General features: G+C 44.1%; 1 protein-coding gene across 1 annotated transcript in view; it reads left to right on the top strand.

Moving 5' to 3' along the window:
* Positions 1–23,385, top strand: part of SFRP5 (secreted frizzled related protein 5) — a 90,061-nt gene extending 66,676 nt beyond the window's left edge. Inside the window, exons 4-6 of the mRNA XM_044299706.1 lie at positions 21,306–21,365; positions 21,473–21,598; positions 23,293–23,385. Of these exons, the coding sequence (XP_044155641.1) occupies positions 21,306–21,365; positions 21,473–21,598; positions 23,293–23,385 (279 nt within the window). The remainder of the gene's footprint in view (positions 1–21,305; positions 21,366–21,472; positions 21,599–23,292) is intronic.
* The last annotated feature ends 397 nt before the right edge of the window (positions 23,386–23,782 follow it).

Genomic DNA, 23,782 nt, shown 5'->3' with positions numbered 1-23,782 from the left:
GCCCACAAACCTCGCCGGCGCGGCTCTGCTACATTAGTTCATTTTAATAATGATTTTCCTTATTACCCATCATATCAACATTTTTTCTTTTCCCTCTTGAATTTGCCATGTGTGAGCGGAATAGAAAACTGAAGATGCCGCCTCATTCAGACCTAACTCATAGGAGTCAGTTCAGATCAGTTTTAAAATTCTCCCCGGGACGTATTTCATGAAATCTTTTAAATCTTTTTCCCAATACACAAATGCAGAAAGAAAACTTTGAACTTGGGGGGGGCAAAAAAATTCCCATCAGTTTCCCTGGGATGATGTCTAGAATATTAAAGCATTGTAGAAGGCTATGAAGTAAGCTGGATAGAAAATGAGAAAAATACCCAAAAAACTAAATGTAACAAATTAAATGCAAAATTCTAAACTCACGATAAAGTGGTTAGGGGCGGCTGGGGCGCTCGGCGAGATTCCTGCTGTATGCCAAAATTCCAGCTTCGTTCCCTCTTCCTCAGATGTACTCTCACAGCCTGGGATGACTGGCCGGCTTTCACAGGGATGTTTGTTCCTACAGGCGCTGAGTAGCTTTCGGTGCCTCCCACTTAATTCAAGGTAGACTGTCAGACCTTCCACAGAAAGGTATTCCACAGCCTCGTATCGCCCCTCAAGGCCCAACACCCTGTGACAAATATATTCCACCAGCAAAGCAAAAGTCAGACTAAAGTCCTTTATGTTCTGCTGCGGCAACTTATTGACTGTTCCAAGACTATTTCATTCGCTTTTAGACAGGGGGGGGGGAAAGTTACAGAGGTAGCAGAGCTGAGTTTGTCAGGTTCAGCCGAACTAGTAATATATTACTCTACCACCAGAGCCTCTTGCACACGACCGTATGGCTTTTTTCAGTATTTTGCGGTCCGCACAAAAAACGGATCTGCAGAAAATACGGATGACGTCCGTGTGCATTCCGTTTTTTGCGGAACGGAACAGCTGGCCCCTGATAGAACAGTACTGTCCTTGTCTGTTATGCGGACAAGAATAGGACATATTCTATCTTTGAACGGAACGGAAAAATTTAAATACGGAAACGGAAGGCATATGGAGTACCTTCCGTTTTTTTTTGTGGATTAATTGAAATGAATGTTTACAGAACGTAAATGGAAAAAGAGGCAAGAGGTCTAATGCAGAACTAGCGTTCTATCACTCATTCAGTACTGTCACTTTGGACATAAGAAACCATACAATGACAAATTCAGCTCTGCTACATTTTGACTTTACAGTTTAAAGGGGTTTGCCGGGAATGACATACTGATGACCTGCCCTCAGGATAGGTTCGTGTGGGGGGGGGGGGGGGTCTGACTACTGGCACCCCCACCGATCAACTGTTTCAAGAGGGTGCCTTGCACGGGTGCGGCGGCCTCTTCGAAGTATATGAAGCACAGCATATAGCGTATATATGACTTTGCCTTCCCAGTCCTAAAGTTCTATATACAGTATATGGTCCAAGGATATCATGGGTGTATTCAGGTAGGCCAGTACACTCAGGTACCGGATGGAGAGTCTGTAGAACTCTGACAGAACTGCTGTAGAAAGGACACGACCATTGAGATGGGATAAGGAGAGAGCTGCATCAGAAAGGACACACACCCTGAACTGTGCTAGGGAGAAAGCTGCAGCAGAAAGGACACCCCCCTGAGCTGTGCTAGGGCTTAAGCTGCAGCAGAAAGGACACCCCCTGAGCTGTGCTAGGGAGAAAGCTGCAGCACAAAGGACGCACCCCCTGAGCTGTGCTAGGGAGAGACCTGCTTTAGAAATTACAAACCCCCTGAGCTATGATAGGGAGAGCTGCATCAGAAAAGACACATACCCTGAGCTATGATAGAGAAACAGCTGTAGCAGAAAGGACATGCTCCCTGGGCTGTAATAGAAAGAGAACTGCAGCCCAAAGGACACCCTTCCCCCTGAGCTGTGATAGGGAGAGAGCTACTGCAGAAAGGATACACTTTCTTAGAAAGGACACGCCCCCAGATCTGTGATGGTGAGAGAGCTTCAGCAGAAAGAACAACCCCCTGAGCTGCCAACTTGAAATAAATGTAGCAGAGCATTTGGAACAATGAATGAGGAGAACTGTGAAATCATGTGAGGTGCAGGGCTGGTTCTAGCTTTGTTAGAAAGAGATTTCCATGGACTATATGACGTCTGATTTTCATGTTTTTTTTTATTACTCATGGGATAACCCCCTTTAAATCCTGTTATACATTAGTATAGACAAGTTGGGAGGTAAATTGAAGGCCCCAATGCAGAATCTGTAGCAGGGTGTCTTCTGTGTTGCAAAGTTGCCTATGGACCCCTTCAGACACTAGCGCCCTGGTGCTAATGCTCTCTATAGCACCCTCTATAGCAGTGGTGGCGTACCTATGGTGCGGGTGCCAGAGGCGGCACTCAGAGCCCTCTCTGTGGGCACCCGCACCCTAGAAAAAGTCTATGGCGTACAAATATGCCTTATACTTTTCCTGCCATTCATCAGCGCAGGGCGCGCTATGAACAGCACAGACAGCGCACTGAATGTAGGCAGGGTATTATAGCCAAATGATAAAGTACATGGAAGATATACTATACTGGGCTGTAGTATTCAAGTTACATTGCTGTGTTGGCACTTTGCGATAAATAAGTAGGTTTTGGGTTATACTTTGGGCACTCAGTCTGTAAAAGGTTTGCCATCACTGCCCTATAGCTATGTACAATCAGTGGTCAGATCCCTATAGATCACAACAACCTGACCACACCAGGGGCGTACCTAGAGCATTTGGCACCCGGGGCGAACCCTTTGTTTGGCACCCCCCCCCCCCCAAGGAAGTTAAGAAAACATGCACAAAAACTTTTTTCAATGTTTTCAATAATATTTATTACAAATTACACCCCCTCCCTCCCCACCTTAATTACACACACACACCCTTAATTACACCCCCGCTCTTCTCCCCTTAAGTACACCTCCTCCCCTTAATGACACACCCCCCCCCCTTAATTACACCCCCTCCCTCCCCACCTTAATTACACCCCCTCCCTTAATTACACCCCCCCTTAATTACACCCCCTCCCTCCCCACCTTAATTACACCCCCTCCCTTAATTACACCCCCCTTTAATTACACACTCCCCCCCTTAATTACACCCCTCCCTCCCCACCTTACCCCTCCCTTAATTACACACACATCCCTTAATTACACCCCCCCCCTTAATTACAAACCCCCACTTAATTACGCACACACACACCCCTTAATTACACAATTATTTACTCACATTTTGATGATGCCTCAGGCTCCGTCCGACCGCTGGTAATGGATCCTTCCACTTCTTTAAAAGATCCGTGAAGGCGGCGCGGCGTCAGCGTCGTGACGTCATGTTGCGCGCCGCCGCAATAATCCTTCCACAGAAGCCGGCGCCTGGCGGAGTCGCGTCGCGGTGCAGCAGTGGATGGAGGGGTGACTCCGTCATGGCACCCCCCTTGTGAGTGGCAACCGGGGTGGGCCGCCCCCGCCCCCCCCCTTGGTACGCCACTGGACCACACCACCATGTTCAGAATGTGTGTGGTAAGGGGCACACTCCAGCTGGGTTATACCTGGGTGCAGCTGCCAGTATCTAAAAATTGATAGGCGGCACCAGTATCAGGCAAACCCTGGCACATGCCAGCGCCCAGTAGTGACAAGGCTAATCCATGCTCAACACCTGTCAGCGCACCATACTATGACTCTTTGTAATTCTGAGAGTGAATTTAGCAGCAAAAATGCTGCAACCTTCTGCACTCCAGCTGCTGTGAAACTACAACTCCCAGCATGCACGTTCTTGGGATCCTCAACGATCAGCTGCAATCTGCAGAACAACCCAGCAGTAAATGTTCAATTTTCCTACTGCGCCACCACAGGGGAAAGGAGGAACTACATGATGTCCTTGGAGATCAGTAGGTCAACCATTCTTCGTAGCTGCTCATATCCAGTTAGGCCTCTTGCACACGGCCGTTGTGTGCCCGTGGCCGTACTGCGGCCCACATACAGCAGGTCCGCAATACATGGGCACCGGCCCGTGTGCTCTCCGCATCACGGATGCGGACCCATTCACTTGAATGGCTCCGCAATCACGGAGATGCGGAACGGAAGCACGGATCGGAACCCCACGGAAGCCCTACGGAGTGCTTCCCTGGTGTTTATGGCCGTGCCACTGCACACACAAAAAAAAACTTGTTCTATTTTTTTACGGTGCGGACGGATCAAAGACCCATTCAAGTTGAATGGGTCTCGATCCGTCCCGGCCACCTCACGGACGTTGCCCGTACATTGGGGACCACAATTTGCACGGAACGGATGCACAACGTTTGTGTGCAAGAGGACTTAGGGCGTGATTACTCTGTATCTTTAATTCTGGCAGCAACATGAATGTAGCTCCCTGCCCTGTACGTGCCGCACATGCCCGTGTTTAATGGACGGGAAATGGCACCGCATGCACCTTTCCCTCGCAGGCCTGTGGTTAGCTCTGGCTGAGAGGTGCTGATAAACATTCCCGACCTGCACAAAGTCCATAATGTACAGGCCAGCATTCATACACGTCCTGCACGGCAGATAAGAGATTTTATACATTTTTACTACAGTGGCCGAGCTAAAGATTTCTTGTTTTCAACCAAATGACTGTTTTTCAGAAGAAACCACAAAAAGCAAAGCAAAGCATGTAATTAATGCACTTTTAGAAAAACACACATTCCAACACTTCATATAACAAATGAAGCCTGGTACAGGATAAGGATACTGGACCACCCACCAACACCTAGGTTCTCCCTTAGGGCTCACGCACACCGATGTATTTTTTGTCTGTGTCCATTCCATTTTTTTTGCGGTCTGTATGCAGAACCATTCATTTCAATACATCTGCAAAAAAACGGATGTCCACAAGTCGGTTCTGCAAAAAAATATAACGTGTCCCATTCTTGTCCGTTTTGCGGACAAGGACAGGCATTGTTACAACGGATCTGCAAAAAAAAGGATGTAACACGGATGTCACACGGATCTCATGTTTTTTTTTGCTGATCCTTGTTTTAAGGATCGCAAAATACATACGGCCGTGTAAAAGATGAAAAAAATAAACAAATGAAAACAAAATGGAAATATCAGAGCACCCCACTTGCTACTTGCACAATTTTCTTTAGGTCTTGTATGTATTGTAAGGGTCTATTCACACAAATTATGGCAAAATCCGGAATATGACCGCAACATCTGAATAAACCCTAAAGATGCTAAATGACTTATTCTGGCTCCAGTTTCTGGAGTGCGAGGGGCAAAGACCCAACTTAATTCCGGGGCCCATACAAAAAATATACAACAGGAACCCCACCTACCACATGCTATTTATAACAACATCTGCATGGACTTTGTATGTTCTCCCCGTTTTAGCGTGGATTTCCTGCGGGTTCTCCGGTTTCCTCCCACACTCCAAAGACACATTGATAGGGAACTTAGATTGTGAGCCCCATTGGGGACAGTGTGATGCCAATGTCTGTAAAGAGCTGCAGAATATGTCAGCGCTATATAAGTGCGTAAAATAAATAGGTAAATAAATACTGGTGTCTCCTCATGCAGCACCCCAGAAAAGGGTTACTGCAAAAGCGGAAAATTGTTGTAATGTTGTACTGTTATAGTAAAATGTTCTGATACTTAATAGCATTGTATGGACAGCTAAGGGTTAAGTCCTTGGGTCATCCGCTTAGGATGCCAGGAGATGGACCTGGGTCCTCTGCCCCCTGGTTAGTTTTTGAATGTAGAGTTTGTGTTTAGCTGGGGAAGAGAGGACCTGCATGTGTAAGCTCGTCATAGCTATGCCTGAGCTCAGAGAACCTTTGTCTCTGAGACAATCTACAGCCAAGGAAGCATCTGCTACATGGAGAAAGAGAAATCAGAAGGTCCACAATCTATAAGGCCATGCATAGGAGTCAGCCAGCAAGGTATGGTCCTAGTTTATGGCAGAGAGATTTTGCTGCTGTGAGAGGGAACATTGTTGATGCACCCTTCCACGCTTGGAGATGATCCGGACAATTTTATCTTAAATCTGAATCCCTCCATCTGGGAATTTGCAGAAATGTTTACCAAGAACCTCATTGCAGGCCTAAGGTTCTGCAAAGAGACTTTAGAGAGACAGAGAGAAGGAGTACTATGACTCCGACCATATTGCTCCTGGGGAAGGATTTGCACTGTGATCTATTTTGGAACTGTACCTTGTTATTGTATGTACTACTACTCCTATTCTGTATTTTAGTAAAGAGAGATATTTATATACATCTACTGGCATGGCTACTGACTCCACCAACGGGCACCACAACTAGCACAAGACAGGAGCCCCAACATCAGTGTGTGCCCCTGGGTAAGAAAGGGTGCCAGAGGGAAAGATTGCCACTGTGATTTGTGAGCACAATAACCAACCTCTCGACCACAACTACCACTCCCATCCTCTGCTTTCCTCTCCTGGGCTTGCTGCTATACACTGATGGAAGAGAGGAGCCACTACTGGAGAGGGTTGCTTTATAACCTAGTTGTAATGTATTGATATAAGCTAAAAGAATGTCCTGTGACTACTTCCATAGGTGTATCTATGTGCACTGATATGGAGGTCACCCAGACAGGAAGTGATTGGTTGCTAGGCTACTGACCCACCACAGCTTCTTATAACACGGACCAACAAATAGAGAAATAAACATAGGTTATCTGGAGATATGCGGTTGTATACAGTATATGCAAGTACTGCAGTGTAGAATAACTAACCCATTCTTACTGCTGTATGTAGAGTCCCCTTTGTATGTGTATGGTAAGACGTCTTTCCACCGTAGTCTTACAGCTGAAGCCCACTGGTCCGCATACAGTTGTTGGAGTACAAATTTAATTTGCCACGTGTGTACTGAGCTGGACAATGTGTACCAGCACTACATAGGAACTTTTCATTTTTTATGTGGATTCAACAACTTGATGAGAACATTTCGGAGAGATTCTGGTCCATGTTAATATGACCATCAGGCATGTGTTGTGGATTTGTTGGTGGCACATTTATTCCTCAAATCTTCTTCTCCATTACGCCCCCACAACATGATTTAATTTCTGGAGATGTGCTCAATGTGCAGCCAATGGAGTAGACTTGCTTTTCTATCCATCAAAGTGGTCTTGCCAGGGCTCCAGCTGGGTCAAATAATTCACCTAAATGAGGATGGATTTGTCACTTGGTACTTTTTGTTCTATCCCAGGCCTGTCCTCTGACTGCACCTCTGACTGACCTCTGATGTGTCTCATCACATTCTGACCTCTTTACTGATACCAACCCTTGCCTACATTCCTGACTACAATACAGTTCCCAGTGCCTAATCTGAGGACCCCGGACAGAAAATCCAACTGGAAAACCCATACCTCCATGTAGGTGTAGGGTCGAAGAATGAGGAGTTTCCCTAGACCTTGCACCTTACATTAGCCTAGACCTAACTAATTGTGACATAGAGCAGTGTTCCTCAACTCCAGTCCTCAAGGCTCACCTGCCAGTCATGTTTTCAGGATTTCCTTAGTATTGAGCAGGTGATATAATTAGTGTCAATGCATTGGGACTTACCACAGGTATTCATTCTATGGGATATTCTCAAATCATTACCGGCAGGTGGTCCCTGAGGACTGGAGTTAAGGAACACTGACTTAGAGGATCCTTTCTCTGGTCAGAAACATAGAAACCATAAAGTCATTTCAAGAAGACGTTGGGCAAGGAGGTGTCAGTAACCACTGGATGATTTATTAACTGTGGCCATAAAGGGATGAATATGGTCAATGGCATTACTCAGGCTTTAGCCTCTCAACAGTGCTCAGCTGGCACTGAGTCACCTTTGTGGCCATTCTCCTCATCTGGTACACAGTACTTTGGTCACCATGATCCTCTAGAATCTAGATATCCTCCTGATCCTAAGAGATCAAGTTTCCTAGATGACCTAATCATCCATCTGAGATGATCAATCATTCTATAGTCATTCATGAAGGTCAAATTATTCCTATTCTAGTGATTGGCATGAAGAGAAGTCAAACCTGTAGACCATGTCTATAGTCTTCAGGTAGGGATGATCAACTGGTTAGATATTTGCATTAAAGGGGTTTTCCGACATTTTCTTACTGATGACCTATCGTCTGGATAAGTGATCAGTATCTGATCGGTAGGGGTCCAACACCTGGGACCCCCACGATCAGTTGTTTGAGACAGCACTGATGCTCTCAGTAGTGCCGCTGCCTTCGCTCAGCTTTTCCGAGGCCACTGATGACATTTTCATCGTTGGCATGGCCTAGGAGCAGCTCAGCCCCATATAAGTGGATGGGCTGAGTGCGATACCAAGCACAGCCACTATACAATGTACGGTGCTGTGCTTGGTGAGCTGTGAGAAGGGCCTTCTCAAACAGCTGATCTGTGGTGGTCCCGGGTGTCGGACAAACCAATCAGATACTTATGACCTATACTGGGGATAGGTCATCAGTAAAATAAAATCCTGGAAAACCCTTTTAATGATCAGGTGTATCTATGATCCACATAAAGCTATGGATAAAACTATGAAACAGTCTGTAGATTTCTTTACTGTAGAACATAATTTACCACTGATATTCCTGAGTAGATAGGAGTCTGAGTCTGGAAATACTAAATCACTTGGAATTCCTAAGGCCTACAGGGACATGACCTATTCTGCAAACCAGAAGTATGGCACGCATGCATGGTTATCCTCGAAACATTAAAATAAAGACTTATTGAAACTCCCAAGACTCACATGCAACAATGGTAGAATTGTTTTAGGTACTATGTATGATGACTTCACATCTAGGAAGAGTTAAAATAAGCTTCCTTCAACCTGTATTACACGTACCAGTGACTCCTGCTGTGAGTAGCATCCTGTTAGGTATCAGGATTCTTTTACATGTCCTTCATGACATCCGTGACAAGATGGCCAGTGAACACTATGACTACCACCTACATCCTATCCACTACTACTTTCATCCTCTTCACACTCCCCCTGGGTTGCTGTACACTGATCTCTTATCTATTCAATTTCAGATATGGCGTTATTTTCCCAACCTTATGATCTCTATCATGAATCCTATTACATCTGAACCTGGTCCATCAGAAGATCCCCTGGTCCACAGGTAGTTAGTCCCACCGCACATCACTCACTGTATTTTTCTAGAAATCCCTAAACATAGTGACTAGGGTATTGTATGGTTGTTAGGATTGCTACACTTGTACTCCAAACCTACCTCTCCCCAACTCTTACCCAACCAAATAAGCCGCCCCATTATTAATAAACAGGTATAAACATTAATATTCCATAAATATAGCACCTTAAGAAGAGTAGTTAAGGAGACATGGTCCCACTATGAGAGGATATTCTTAGGGGAGACATTGTTCCTGGCTAGGAAAGCTATTGCGCTTCGATGGATGGGGGAAAGATCTCCATCTTTAGGTCAATGGAAGTCCCTTGTTAACCAGGTAGTGTCCATGGAAAACATTGTCTTTAAGCACAGGAAGTGCCCACAAAAATTTCAGAAGGTCTGGGGAGAATGGTGCTCCTCAACTCTAACCCTGCAAAACTCTTATATGTACTCAGCGACTGACAATCCATGATAGGTTAAAGAGGACATGTCTAGCTTTTATTGTTGCGTGCAGTTGTATGCTTTCACTCTCAGCTCTTTTCAGCATGATTTTTATTTTTTTATTTTTACGGTTTGAAATGTATGCCATATGTACTGCATCACTCTGTACATGTATCATAATATGTTGCTCCCCTGCGTGGGAAATCAATGTGCTTTATCCTTCTTGATTCATACCTGAACGGTTTATCGTTAATAAAACGAGTAAAAAAAAAAAATGAAGTGTAGTTAACCATGGGGGTTCTGGAAGCCCCTTTTTTGTGATACCAAAAATGTGATCCACCACACCGACTGGGGATCGACTGTCTGGGTTGACAAATATTTAAGGTACCTCAATCCCTTGGTCCTACAGAACCTGTTTTTCCCGGGACCGCTACCCAGTGGAAACCACCAGCTAAACCTTCTTCCATGTTGGTGGTACGATACCTTTTATTTGCTCCAACCCCTTCAGGAAGTGCCATCCAAGACCTTCTTACTGCCAAGGAAAAATGCATAACCCTCACACCACACACCAGCATACAAAACTTAAAGGGCGCATGGGTGAGCGGTTCTTCAGGTCCAGATTCAGTAGATAGTGCGGATCCCTTAACAAAAGTACCTATGCTCCCCTCCTAACTTAGTCCCTCCTATCCTTTCTATCCACTCTTTAATAACCCCTCTTTATGGCTACAATTAAGCCTTACCCGTCCCTCCCCGCTTACAAACCTATTCTTGTCCGGGCCTCCACCAAGGCTTCTTCCATTTCCCTCTTTTGCCTGCATTTCTACAGACACTCAGCCCATTGGAGGCACCATTAGTCAGATATTTGAAATATTTTAATGCGCTGCCCATGTGCCAGCTATTGATAGTTTATGTGATTGTCCATTTCCTGGAGAAGACATGGATTGCAGCTGATTTCTGTTTACTTTCATACATTGCTGATTGATGAGGACCCTTCACCGAGTTCAGAGCTGTACTCAATGTGCAACTAATCAAAAATCAACGCCGGCTTCAAGGGCGACGCTGAGTATGAGGCTGTGTTACATTACTATTCGGAGGAATTTTAATTGAAATGAAACGTATGGAATGGACAAGTTATGAAAATTTTAATGGAACTGAAAACGCAAACAATTTCACCTGGGAAACAGTTTTTTTAAGAACAGAGGACTCCACGACTAATATTGCTTTGGTTAATGTGTGTGTTATAGCCATTGTACATGTCATCGGCCCGTAATGAGCAATTAGGAAAGCAGCTAAGCAAGAATGGCGCAGGTTGTGACAAATGTATAAAAATACCGCACTGTGGATGAAAGATTTGGATTGACTTGACATTTCTGTTTCTTACAGCATTTCATAAGTGGCATAGGTACATACCATACTCCTTAACTTTTCAGACCAATGACCCTGGTGGGTAGAGACTGGCACGCTTAGCAAGCCATCAGAATTTTTTTTTTACACATACCCTGCCCCTTTTTCAGTACCCCCCCCTCATTGATATGACTCCCCAGCCACAACCTTTTTGCCATAAGCCCATTTTCGGCCACTGCCCCACCCCCTTATTGCACCACACACTATTAGGGCAGCTCTATGGGAAGTGCTGGGGGATTTGCCAATTCTTCCAGGAGTCATTGAGGTCTGACCTTTTCCTGGTAGCCTCCTGTATGTTCCAGGAATGTTGGCAAGTATGGTATATGCTAATATTTTGCACCAACATGACACACAAATTTGGTGCATTTGACTTCTTCATTAATCTTTTATCAAAATGTTTTTGAAACTGTCAAGGTAGGTTAAATAAAATGTCTAAAATACTTAAGGGTAGATCGATCATGATTGGAATTATTAAAATCAGTTTTGCAGGATTTTGCATTGCCATCATTTGCACAAAATATATCAAATGGTTCATGATGTTTGGTAAATTTGGCTTATCTTTAAGTCTAACACTTCTATTTTGAGATGGTACTCTATTGACTAGGCCACCTGTAAGAACACAGTGGTGAGACTGAAATACAGGGTGCCTGTCCAGGACCACCTCCAGCAAACTCCTATCTTCCTTTACCACTCCAGTTAGTAGATCTAAGATTACCCCCAGGTGTTCACCAAGGCATATTGTAAGGCCGGTTGGACTTTGCTGCTAGGGACTTAGGTTACTGCTGCTTGCTTATGTCTGTGTAATAAAGCAACAGAAACAGGTACAAGCTCACAGGTAGAAGACGTTTCAGATGCTGAAGAGTAGCAGGAGAATAAAACAAGCCAGTGTCAAAGTGTCAAAGTGTCAAAGTGTCACGGATGGTGTTGCAGAAAACTAGAAGATAACAAATTAAGATCCAACTGACTTGATCCCAAACTAAGGAACATAAGGGTGAGCCCTGTAAAAGCCCTCGCGCTCTCCCTGACTTCTCAGCCCATGCAAAGATCTCTATGATAGATAATTGCATGCCCTTGTGCCTCGACTGTATGACACCTGAACACCCTATAATAGTGAGGGGATTCGACCACCGGCTCCCTACACCCAATACGGAGGAAGTCAGGGTCACCTAGGATCAAGCCAACAGGAAAACACAAATAAAGGAACAGACTTATCTGTAGAAGCATCAGTTGCAGCATCCAGCATGCACACAATCCAGGAAGTTGTATAAACCGCAAAGTAATGCAGTATGGGAGGGGATTTAAAGGGATGCAATCAGTGCCACTAGATGACAGCTGAGAGAGGGAAACGAGATGAAAAAGTGAAAGCAAAACAAAAGAACCTCAAGCAGGAGGTTCTGAAGAATGTCTGTCAGAGCTTCTCAGATATCTGGCAGTGACACAAAGCCAGGAATCAGTGAAAGCCAAATCAGTACACAAGGGGCTAATCCAGGAACAAGCCAAGGAGTCAAAGCAAGGAGAAATAGTAGAAACCTAATCAGTAGACGAGGGGTAAATCATGAAACAAGCCAAGATCAATACACAAGTTCCAACAGAAATGTAGTACAGTTCTGAGCATGCAGAACAACAGGAGCCAAGTACAAAAATCACAGGCACTGACAAGCAGTAAGTGCATAACAATAAATCGCCTGCTTTCCATTGGGATTGGACACTGAATAAGCGAACTGGACCAGCATACAGACTCATTCATAAGCACTGGTCAGCATGGCACCCCTCCTGGAACAGCCGTGCACAAGAACTTACCAGGGTACATTCCTGACACCACCCCTTTACTGCAGTAAGATTTTTAAAAGTTGCAGTTGATAAATCTGGCTTCGGTCATCTCACCAAGCTAACTACTACCACTTTCCTACCCACTTTTTGAAACTGGAGCAGGTGGTGTGAAAATACAAACATTTTTGTGCAATTAGGCCCGAAAAGTCTCAAAACCCTGTGTTGCGACTTTATGAAGCCTGATAGTTTTATAAATTATTTTTTTCTGACACATTCATATAATATAAAATATGATAGTATAATGCCTATACAAACATTGTAGACTTCCATTAGATGTAAATGTTAGAAATAGTCCAGAAGGCTCTAGCATTATGTTCAACAGAGCCTAATATACCTAGAAAGGTAGGACTTAACATATTCAGATGAAAACCATTCTATAATTTAAAGGGATGTTAAAGATTAGAAAAACATGACTTTTTCCCCCAAAACATCTCCACACTTGTCTATAGGTACAATCTCTTTAAAGAGGTTATCTCACGATTGTAAAAATCTTTTTTATCCACTTATCTGCTTATCTTAAAAACTTTCTCCCCTTGCTGTGGGTGGGTAGCAGCTGTCACCACCAGACATCTGAGAAGCTCTGACAGATGCCTTTCAGAACCTCCTCCTTGAGCTTCCTTTGTTTTGCTTTCAGTTCCTCATCTCGTTAGCCTCTCTCAGCTGTCATGTAGTTGTACTGATTGCATCCCTTTAAATTCCTCCCCATAGTGCATCAGTGTGCGGTTTATACAACTTCCTGGAGTGTGTGTGCATGCTGATCCTACTTCCCAGTCTTCTACAAGATAAGTGTTGTGCATTCATTTGTGTTTTTCTGTTTTCTGGATCCCAGGTGACCCTGACTCCCTCCGTATCTAGTGTAGGGAGCCGGTGGTCGTGTCCCCTCACTATTATAGGGTGTTCAGGTGTTATACAGTCGAGGTACGAGGATATGCGATCATCTACCATTGGGATTTTCGCATAGGCTGAGCAGTCAGGGAGAGTGCCAGGTCTGATGCAGGGGTCTCCCTTTTTGTTCCTTAGTTTTGGATCCAGTGAGTCGTATATTCATTTTGTGTTGTCTTGTTTCCTGTACACCTTCCGTGATAGCAGCTCATTAAGCCCTACACCCCCCTGGATACACTGCAGTTAGCTCTTGCTAACCCGTCGATCTCCTTCATAGAAGATAGTCACTCGCATATAGCCACAGGTGGTAATACCACAGCGACTTCCTTCTCCACTGTCTAGAGGGAGATACAGCTATATATATCTCTAAGAATTTAAAAATAGGGATGAACGAAAGGTGTCTGCCCCTCTTCACTAGATCACTGGGCCAGCATTAGAGAGAAGGAAGGGAGCAGGGAAGCTACTGAATGCAGGAGAAGGTGGACCAGAAGAAGAAACAGCAGGGGACGCTACCAGAGAAGAAAATGTAATGTACATTAAAAACCTTACAATATTTTTTACTGCATGTACAGTATATTGCAATAATACTTCTTCTGGAATGCCCTATTCATTTCATAGGAATACTTTTACTGGGATAAACCCTTCATTATGCCAAAAGATTGGACAGCCGACCGACTGACAAGAGAGTGGTTGCTCCTCATTTATCTTTCCTTTCTTTCTCTTTATTATCACCCTTTCTCCCATTTTTTTCCATTCTGCGTTAGAATGAGGCTGAACTGGCAATACTGGACACAGCCTTTGAAAAAATGAAAGAGAGACATCCTCATTAAAAAATAAAAATAAAAAAGGAGCAAATAAAAGCAGAGAAAAAGTTTTAAAAAATTGCATAATTTGTGATACTGATCTCAAAAACTGCCCTCTTCATGTGGTCTCAAAAGCTATCTGAAACCAAGTAGTAATAAACCCTTATGAAGTCTCCTGCTAATTAAAAACACCTGCCCCAAATGTGAGGAGTGCTGATACCATGAAAAGAAAAAAAAGCAGCAATGCAATATTCTGGCATAAAGAAAAAATCACGGATCACACATCCACATGCTATGCATTGATCTATTGCTTCTCAGCGTCATTTATGATCAGTATGTGGATACATGAGGTATACTTTTTCATCAAAATACAAAGGTGACCTTTTAAAGTGGGTCCCTAATATAAAATGATGCAGTGCCACAACACCTAACCTCATTGTCTCAGAGACCTTTTACATTTGTCTTTTATATGTAGCAAGACACCTTTCCTGTAAATATTGTATTAGTATGTTGGATTAAATCAATGTAATGTTGGGTGGTCATATCAAAGGGACAAGTATTATCATCCTTAACTTCCAGCAGCATCTTGCAAATGCCATTCTCTGTAAATTTTTGGGACCCCTTTAACCACTTCAGCCCCGCTAGCTGAAACCCCCTTAATGACCAGAGCACTTTTTATACTTCTGCACTACACTACTTTCACCGTTTATCGCTCGGTCATGCAACTTACCACCCAAATTAATTTTACCTCCTTTTCTTCTCACTAATAGAGCTTTCATTTGGTGGTATTTCATTGCTGCTGAAATTTTAACTTTTTTTGTTATTAATCGAAATTTAACGATATTTTTGCAAAAAATGAAATTTTTCACTTTCAGCTGTAAAATGTTGCAAAAAAAACGACATCCATATATAAATTTTTCGCTAAATTTATTGTTCTACATGTTTTTGATAAAAAAAAAATGTTTGGGCAAAAAAAAATGGTTTGGGTAAAATTTATAGCGTTTACAAACTATTGTACAAAAATGTGAATTTCCGCTTTTTGAAGCAGCTCTGACTTTCTGAGCACCTGTCATGTTTCCTGAGGTTCTACAATGCCCAAACAGTAGAAAAACCCCACAAATGACCCCATTTCGGAAAGTAGACACCCTAATGTATTCGCTGATAGGCATAGTGAGTTCATAGAACTTTTTATTTTTTGTCACAAGTTAGCGGAAAATGATGATTTTTTTTTATTTAATTTTTTTCTTACAAAGTCTCATATTCCACTAACTTGCGACAAAAAATAAAAAATTCTAGGAACTCGCCATGCCCCTCACTGAATACCTTGGGGTGTCTTCTTTCCAAAATGGGGTCACTTGTGGGGTAGTTATACTGCCCTGGCAATTTAGGGGCCCATATGTGTGAGAAGTACTTTGCAATCAAAATGTGTAAAAAATGGCCTGCGAAATCCGAAAGGTGCACTTTGGAATATGTGCCCCTTTGCCCACCTTGGCTGCAAAAAAGTGTCACACATCTGGTATCGCCGTACTCAGGAGAAGTTGGGGAATGTGTTTTAGGGTGTCATTTTACATATACCCATGCTGGGTGAGAGAAATATCTTGGCAAAAGACAACTTTTCCAATTTTTTTATACAAAGTTGGCATTTGACAAAGATATTTCTCTCACCCAGCATGGGTATATGTAAAATGACACCCCAAAACACATTCCCCAACTTCTCCTGAGTACGGTATTCCGTGAGGGGCATGGCGAGTTCCTAGAATTTTTTTTTTTTTGGCACAAGTTGGCGGAAATTGTTTTTTTTTTGTATTTTCTCACAAAGTCTCCCTTTCCGCTAACTTAGGACAAAAATTTCAATCTTTCATGGACTCAATATGCCCCTCACGGAATACCTTGGGGTGTCTTCTTTCCGAAATGGGGTCACATGTGGGGTATTTATACTGCCCTGGCATTTTAGGGGCCCTAAAGCGTGAAAAGAAGTCTGGAATATAAATGTCTAAAATATTTTACGCATTTGGATTCCGTGAGGGGTATGGCGAGTTCACGTGAGATTTTATTTTTTGACACAAGTTAGTGGAATATGAGACTTAGTAAGAAAAAACAAAAACAAACAAAAAATTTCCACTAACTTGTGCCCAAAAAAATGTCTGAATGGAGCCTTACAGGGGGGGGGGGGTGATCAATGACAGGGGGGTGATCAATGACAGGGGGGTGATCAATGACAGGGGGGTGATCAATGACAGGGGGGTGATTAGGGAGTCTATATGGGGTGACCACCCCCCTGTCATTGATCACCCCCCTGTAAGGCTCCATTCAGACGTCCGTATGATTTTTTACGGATCCACGGATACATGGATCGGATCCGCAAAACACATGCGGACGTCTGAATGGAGCCTTACAGGGGGGTGATCAATGACAAGGGGGTGATCACCCATATAGACTCCCTGATCACCTCCGTCATTGATCACCCCGTGTAAGGCTCCATTCAGACGTCCGTATGATTTTTTATGGATCCACAGATACATGGATCGGATCCGCAAAACATATGCGGACGTCTGAATGGAGCCTTACAGGGGGGTGATCAATGACTGAGGTGATCAGGGAGTCTATATGGGTGATCACCCCCTTGTCATTGATCACCCCCCTGTAAGGCTCCATTCAGACGTCCGCATGTGTTTTGTGGATCCGATCCATGTATCAGTGGATCCGTAAAAATCATACGGACGTCTGAATGGAGCCTTACAGGGTGGTGATCAATGACAGGGAAGTGATCAGGAAGTCTATATGCGTGATCACCCCCTTGTCATTGATCACCCCCCTGTAAGGCTCCATTCAGACATCCGCATGTGTTTTGCGGATCCGATCCATGTATCAGTGGATCCGTAAAAATCATACGGACCTCTGAATGGAGCCTTACAGGGGGGTGATCAATGACAGGGGGGTGATCAATGACAGCGGGGTGATCAGGGAGTCTATATGGGGTGATCAGTGGTTCATAAGGGGTTAATAAGTGACAGGGGGGGTGTAGTGTAGTGTTTTGTGGTACTTTACACAGCTACCTGTGTCCTCTGGTGGTCGATCCAAACAAAAGGGACCACCAGAGGACCAGGTAGCAGGTATATTAGACGCTGTTATCAAAACAGCGTCTAATATACCTGTTAGGGGTTTAAAAAATCACATCTCCAGCCTGCCAGCGAGCGATCGCCGCTGGCAGGCTGGAGATCCACTCGCTTACCTTCCGTTCCTGTGAGCGCGCGCGCCTGTGTGCGCGCGTTCACAGGAAATCTCGCGTCTCGCGAGATGACGCGTATATGCGTCGCTGTGCGCAGCGCTGCCACCTCCGGACCGCACATCTGCGTTAGGCGGTCCGGAGGTGGTTAAATATATAAGGAAAAAATCTGTCTTCAGAGCTGGGACTAGGGAAGGAGGCACTGGAGCTTCTATCTCTCCATGCTGTGAGAGGGGAGAAGGAGCTGTCTGATTGACTGTAGAAAAGGTTTGTAGCAGGAAACTCCACCAGTAAGAGCAAACCTCGTATCAAGAAGACCCTGACCACTTACAGAACATGCACAGAAAAGTAATACATACTACATCTTCTCTCCAACTGCCTAAGAAGTGATCTGTCCGGAAGATCTTCACTTACAGTATGGAGAACCTAACCTGTAGAGAAATTCTGGACAATGAAGCAAACACCAACTTGCTACAAATGAAATTAGAGCCATTAACTGTATTTCCTTCCTTGTCATCATGAGTTTTACTAAACCTTTTAGTTCACAGGTGAGGTTTTCAGGTTTGTAGATATCAACTCCATCAGGCAGATCTTAGATTACTGTTGGCTAAACCCGATGATTTCAGAAAATTCGCCAACAATCTAATGTCTAAGGCCTTATAGACCCTCAAACAGTTGCTGTTGGGAAAGGTAACAGGTCAAATATTTCTCATGACTTATCCTATTGCATCCCATTGCTGTCGTCTGTGTAAATCATCTCCCCCAGTTTATTAACCTACAGAGTTTTGGACAGTTCTTAATGCAAGCAATACTATACCTCAGGGGCGTTGCTAGGGTCTCAAAAGATCCAGGGCCCAAGCCCCAATAAATATGGCCCAGTTCTCTAAGTCGTCCCCCCTCCCCCCACACACCGCATTTTGTTGTACTTGCTATACAGCAGCACGTACCTCTCACAGCCAGGGCCTCCCAGGTGACGTCTCCTCCGATGTAGATCTTCTCTGTCATCATCTTCTCCATTCGGTCCGTACAACTTCTCTCAGCCGCCTCGTCTCTGCAGAGTGTGACACACGGACATCTTAGCTTCCTCACATTTCTATCATTATCCCCCAACCTGGAGTCCCCACTGTGTTATCCTGCTGCTCTCTGTGCCCCCCAATACCTTCAAATACTACCCTGAAGAAAAATTAGTGCCCCCATAGTAACACTGCCCCCTACAGTGCTCCCAACTGTGATAATGCTCCCCAAGAGTGCCCCCATTAGTAGAAGATCCCTCCAGTATTAATAATACTCTCACAGAACCCCAGTAGAAATAATGCCCCCTATTGTTCCCCCAGTGTTAATAAAGCTCCCTACAGACCCCTCAGTAGTAATAAGGCCACCATAGTGCTCTTAGTAGAAATAAGGTGGATCTATAAGTCCCTCCTATAGAGCCCCCAGTAGTAATAAGAACGCCTATAATGTCCCCTGGATTTACAGTGCCCCCTGTTGTTATATTCCCACCTCCAACATACAGTCCCATGTAAATAACACTATTTCCCTCCCTCCGCCATAGAGTCCCATGTAAATAACATCACACCATCTCTCCAGCCCCCTCCAATATACAGTCCTATGTAAATAACATCCCTCTCTATCTACAGCCCCCTCCAAAATACAGTCCCATGTAAATAACATCACCTCCTCCCCAGCTGCCTTCAACATACAGTCCCAAGTAAATAATATCACCCCCTCCCTAGATGCCTCCAACATGCATTCCCATGTAAACATCACCCTCTCAACATTCAGTCCCATGTAAATAACATCATCCCCCCCCCCACCAGCCACCTTCAACATACAGTCCCATGTAAATCACATTATTCCCTCCCTCAGACCCCTGTAACATTCAGTCCCATGTAAATAACATCACTCCCTCCCACAGCCACCATCAACATACAGTCCCAGGTAAATAACATCACTGCCTCCCACGGCCGCCTCCAACATACAGTCTAATGTAAATAACATCCCCCTGCCGCAGCCCCCTCCGACATACAGTCCCATGTAAATAACATCACTCCCTCCCACAGCCGCCTCCAACATAAAGTCCCATGTAAATAACATCCCCCTGCCCCAGCCCCCTCCAACATACAGTCCCATGTAAATAACATAATCCCCTACCACAGCCGCCTTCAACATACAAAGCCTCTAGGTGCTATGTGGGCGTAAAATCAGCACCTAGAGGCTCCGTCTACTCACCCTTTATCTCGCCCAAGTCCCCTGTTCTGCCCGCCCTGCTCCTCCTGATTGATGGCACGGTCCACCGCATCGTTGACGAAATCCTGTGCCTGCGCCGTTCACTTCTGTATTCGGCGCAGGCGCAGCGAGTGAATGATGCACTCCTGGTGCCGGATTCCTCACTGCGCCTGCGCCGACTACGTCACAGTGAGGAAGCCGGCACCAGGAGAGCGGCTTTCACTCACTGCGCCGAAGACAGAAGTGAACAGCGCAGGCGCGGAATTTCGTCAACGATGCTGCGGACCGTGCCATCAATCAAGAGGAGCGGGGCGGGCAGAACAGGGAACCTGGGCGGGATAAAGCATGAGTAGACCGAGCCTCTAGGTGCTGATTTTACGACCACATAGCACCTAGAGGCTCATTAGCATATTATAAAAGTGTGTATTTAACCAAAATGGCTGCAGGGAGACATGTCAAAAACATACTGTTATGTAGTGCTGACATTAGCGCATCGCCAATGTCAGTCAGCTACATAACAGTATTTCTGGTGGTAGAAGCCTTTTAAGACGTTGTTGAATGGACCCTTTACAGCACAACCTTCACCAGGATCGCAGCTAATGAATAGCTAAAAAGTGACGTAAAATTAGCACAAAACACATTTCTGTATAACAGAAGTGAATGACACAGACAAAAATTCCCATCATACCTATGCCAGGAAAATATTTAGGAATTTTCCTTGAGACTTCAGATGTTTAATAAATTTCAATAGTGCAAGAACGCAGGAAAACACATCACTACCAGGACTGAAGGAAAGACGCATAGTAAACTCTGCATACGATATAAAAAGGCAGATAAAGATGACTAGGCTTGGCCCAGGCTCTGACCAAAGGACCCAAGAGGTTTCTTCAGTGACCACTCGTGCACAAAAGGGACAAGTAAAACTATCTGGTTTTCCCCCAAAAAATCACAAGCGTAGTTGAATAAGAACTGACCTAAGGAGAAGGTGATGCCGTAGAGGTTCCCAGTTCAAGATCCAGAAGCTAATTACTGTACATTAAGTGTCTTTCCATAAGGGCAAATGTCTGTGCACTCTGAATATATTCCACAGCAACGCAATGTGGGCATGCTGATAAGTCAGATATCTTGCATTTATGTATACACATCAAACACGGAAATCTACATGCTCAGTTCTAGATGAAGTTTATATGATACAAAAAGATACCAAGCAGAAAATTTGAAAAAGTTACCAACAAAGGAACATTCGAACATAACCTCCTGCCTAAGAATAGAGTAACTAGGTATTCTTATGTTATTTTCTGGTGATGCTATAACTTAGGCTAGACATGAGATGATCCTTCAAGATTCCATGGAGACCATGGCCAAAGCTAAGAAAACAGTGAGATACAATTTCCACAAAAATGTTATTATATACAATATTATACATCATAGGAATATTAATAATAAATTACCTTTTGGTCATCCTATGTTTTTCTTCTTTCCAAGCTACTCTCTGAAGATGACTTTTCCTACTCATTAGTCCTTCCTCTGCAGTTTAATGTCTTTCCCATGTCTTTATCCATTGCCCTCAATGTCCTCTTCACTTGGATAACAGATATTACAAAGTTCTACGTTTGTCTCTACTGTCCTCAGGAGGCTGTCTGTCCCACAAGTCTCGAGAACTTTCTACCCTAGGTTCACACTAGCGTTTTTGCTGGATCCGGCAGGGTTCAGCAAAACACTTCCGTTACTGATAATACAACCAACTGCATCTGTTATGAACGGATCCAGTTGTATTATCTTTAACATAGCCAAGACGGATCCGTTTTCTATTGTGCCAGATTGTGTCAGAGAAAACTGATCCGTCCCCATCGACTTGCATTGTGGGTCATGAAGGATCCATTTTGCTCCACATCCTATGATGGAAAGAAAAATGGCAGCATGCTGCAGTTTGCTCTCCGGTATAGGAACGCAACCAAATGGAACCGAATGCATTTTAGAGCATTACATTCTATTCAGTTACATTTTCTCCCCTTTGACAATGAATGGGGACAAAACGGAAGTGTTTTTTTCCGATATTTAGACCCTATGACGGATCTCATTACTGGAAAATATTAACGCTAGTGTGAAAGTTGCCTAAGTCTTCTAGAGACGCATCATATTGAACCAAGGAAGGTGGCTCCTAGGATGGAAACATGTTTATTCTTTGAGGACCAGCTGAACAAATGCTTCTTGTATGTTCTTATTGTCAGTCAGTGTTTTCTACTTTGCCCCATAAGGATTCCATGGTTCCTCGTGACCTCTAAGGTTGAGGTTATGAAAACACAGATGAGAGCGTCCTGCAGATTCCTTCAGGTTGTTCTAGGCTACTTTGTGATTCCATGGATAGTTTTACACACACATCTCCATTTGAGCGGTAGTCTCCAAGCATGACATAGAAGACCTCAATTATCTTAGTTAGAAAAACATTTTTTCCTGGATCTACTGTATCTTCCATTGTGCAATATGATGGTTCTGTAGAAAATTTGCACTAGGGTAAATTTATTATTACCGTCTACATTTAAAAAAGCATCAATCTAGACGAGGCAGACTGAAGATGCACCAAATGTATCACATTGGCGCACTTTTTTATGCCACCTCTTTGTTGGCTTACTTGTAACCAAAATTATTATGCATAACATTACAAAAAGTGTCTGAAACACGTGACAAATCTGGTGCATGGCATGTACTCCAGTTCTTTTGGCACATTTGAGCCAGTAATCTGATGCATTTGGCTTAGTAAATCTCCCCCACCGTGTATTAGTAAGTTTAAAGGCCTTGGGACCTCTACATATATCTTTGCTTAGGGTTGTCCCCTGTCCATATGCTCCTCACTCAGGGTTGCACCTAGCCTTTCTGCTGCCTGAGGCGAAAACTGAAACAGCGCCCCCCCCTCCATGCCAATATTTTAACCTGACCCCTTTGCCACTATGAAAACCTCACTGCCCTTGGCTCTTCTGCTGCCCTCCTCTTACCCCTACCTGGTGCTGCCTGAGGCGATCGCCTCACCTGGCCTCATTGGTGGTGCGCCCCTGTCCTCGCTTTAAAAGTCTCTGACCCCACAGTGTGCTGTTTCATGTTATGTTTCCTATGGATATGTCTGCAGATTTGATAGCTGATGGTTGGATTAACGCAATCTGTTCCCTAGTATCAACCATTTATAGCTGGGGCGAGGCTGACACTGATATTAGCCTAGTCAGTAGACTGTATAAAATGGATGGCCATCATTCCTCCCAATGTTCTTCCTATAAAATGTAGTTTTCCTGAATGTCCATGTTTATCTCTAGGCAGCCAAGCCAACCGATGATTATTTCACCCCTGATACAGCTGAAATTGTCTGGATCCAGTTTATTCATCTGGTGTCTATAAGAAGCCCATAATGTGTAAGTGGATGGTGCCACTTGCAGAAATTGCACTGCTCCTGTGCCACCCAGCGCCGCAGTTCACTGGCTGGAGCACACCACCACACCAATTCTTGATCTCGCCCCTTCAGCCCTGCACATACGTGTCTCCCCTTTGGACGGAAAAAAGTGAACGTCATATAAAATTATATTTTGTCATTGATACAAATTATATAGTCATGCCTTCAATTACCTTGACTTATCAGAGTCCAGCAAAAGCAGAAATGTATGAACCTTTTTAAATCTTTCATGACAAAGGAAATCCAGGAATGGAGATAAAGAGGAAGCCTTGTGTTACATGGCGGTTTTACTCTAAAACATAGATATGTTAAAAAATGCATAAAATAGAATAAAACCTACAAAAGCAACACAATTT

The sequence above is a fragment of the Bufo gargarizans genome, chromosome 6 (assembly GCF_014858855.1).
Source record: "Bufo gargarizans isolate SCDJY-AF-19 chromosome 6, ASM1485885v1, whole genome shotgun sequence".
Lineage (NCBI taxonomy): Eukaryota > Metazoa > Chordata > Amphibia > Anura > Bufonidae > Bufo > Bufo gargarizans.
The sequence above is the reverse complement of the archived record's forward strand: the minus strand, read 5'-3'. Positions and strand labels throughout refer to the sequence as shown.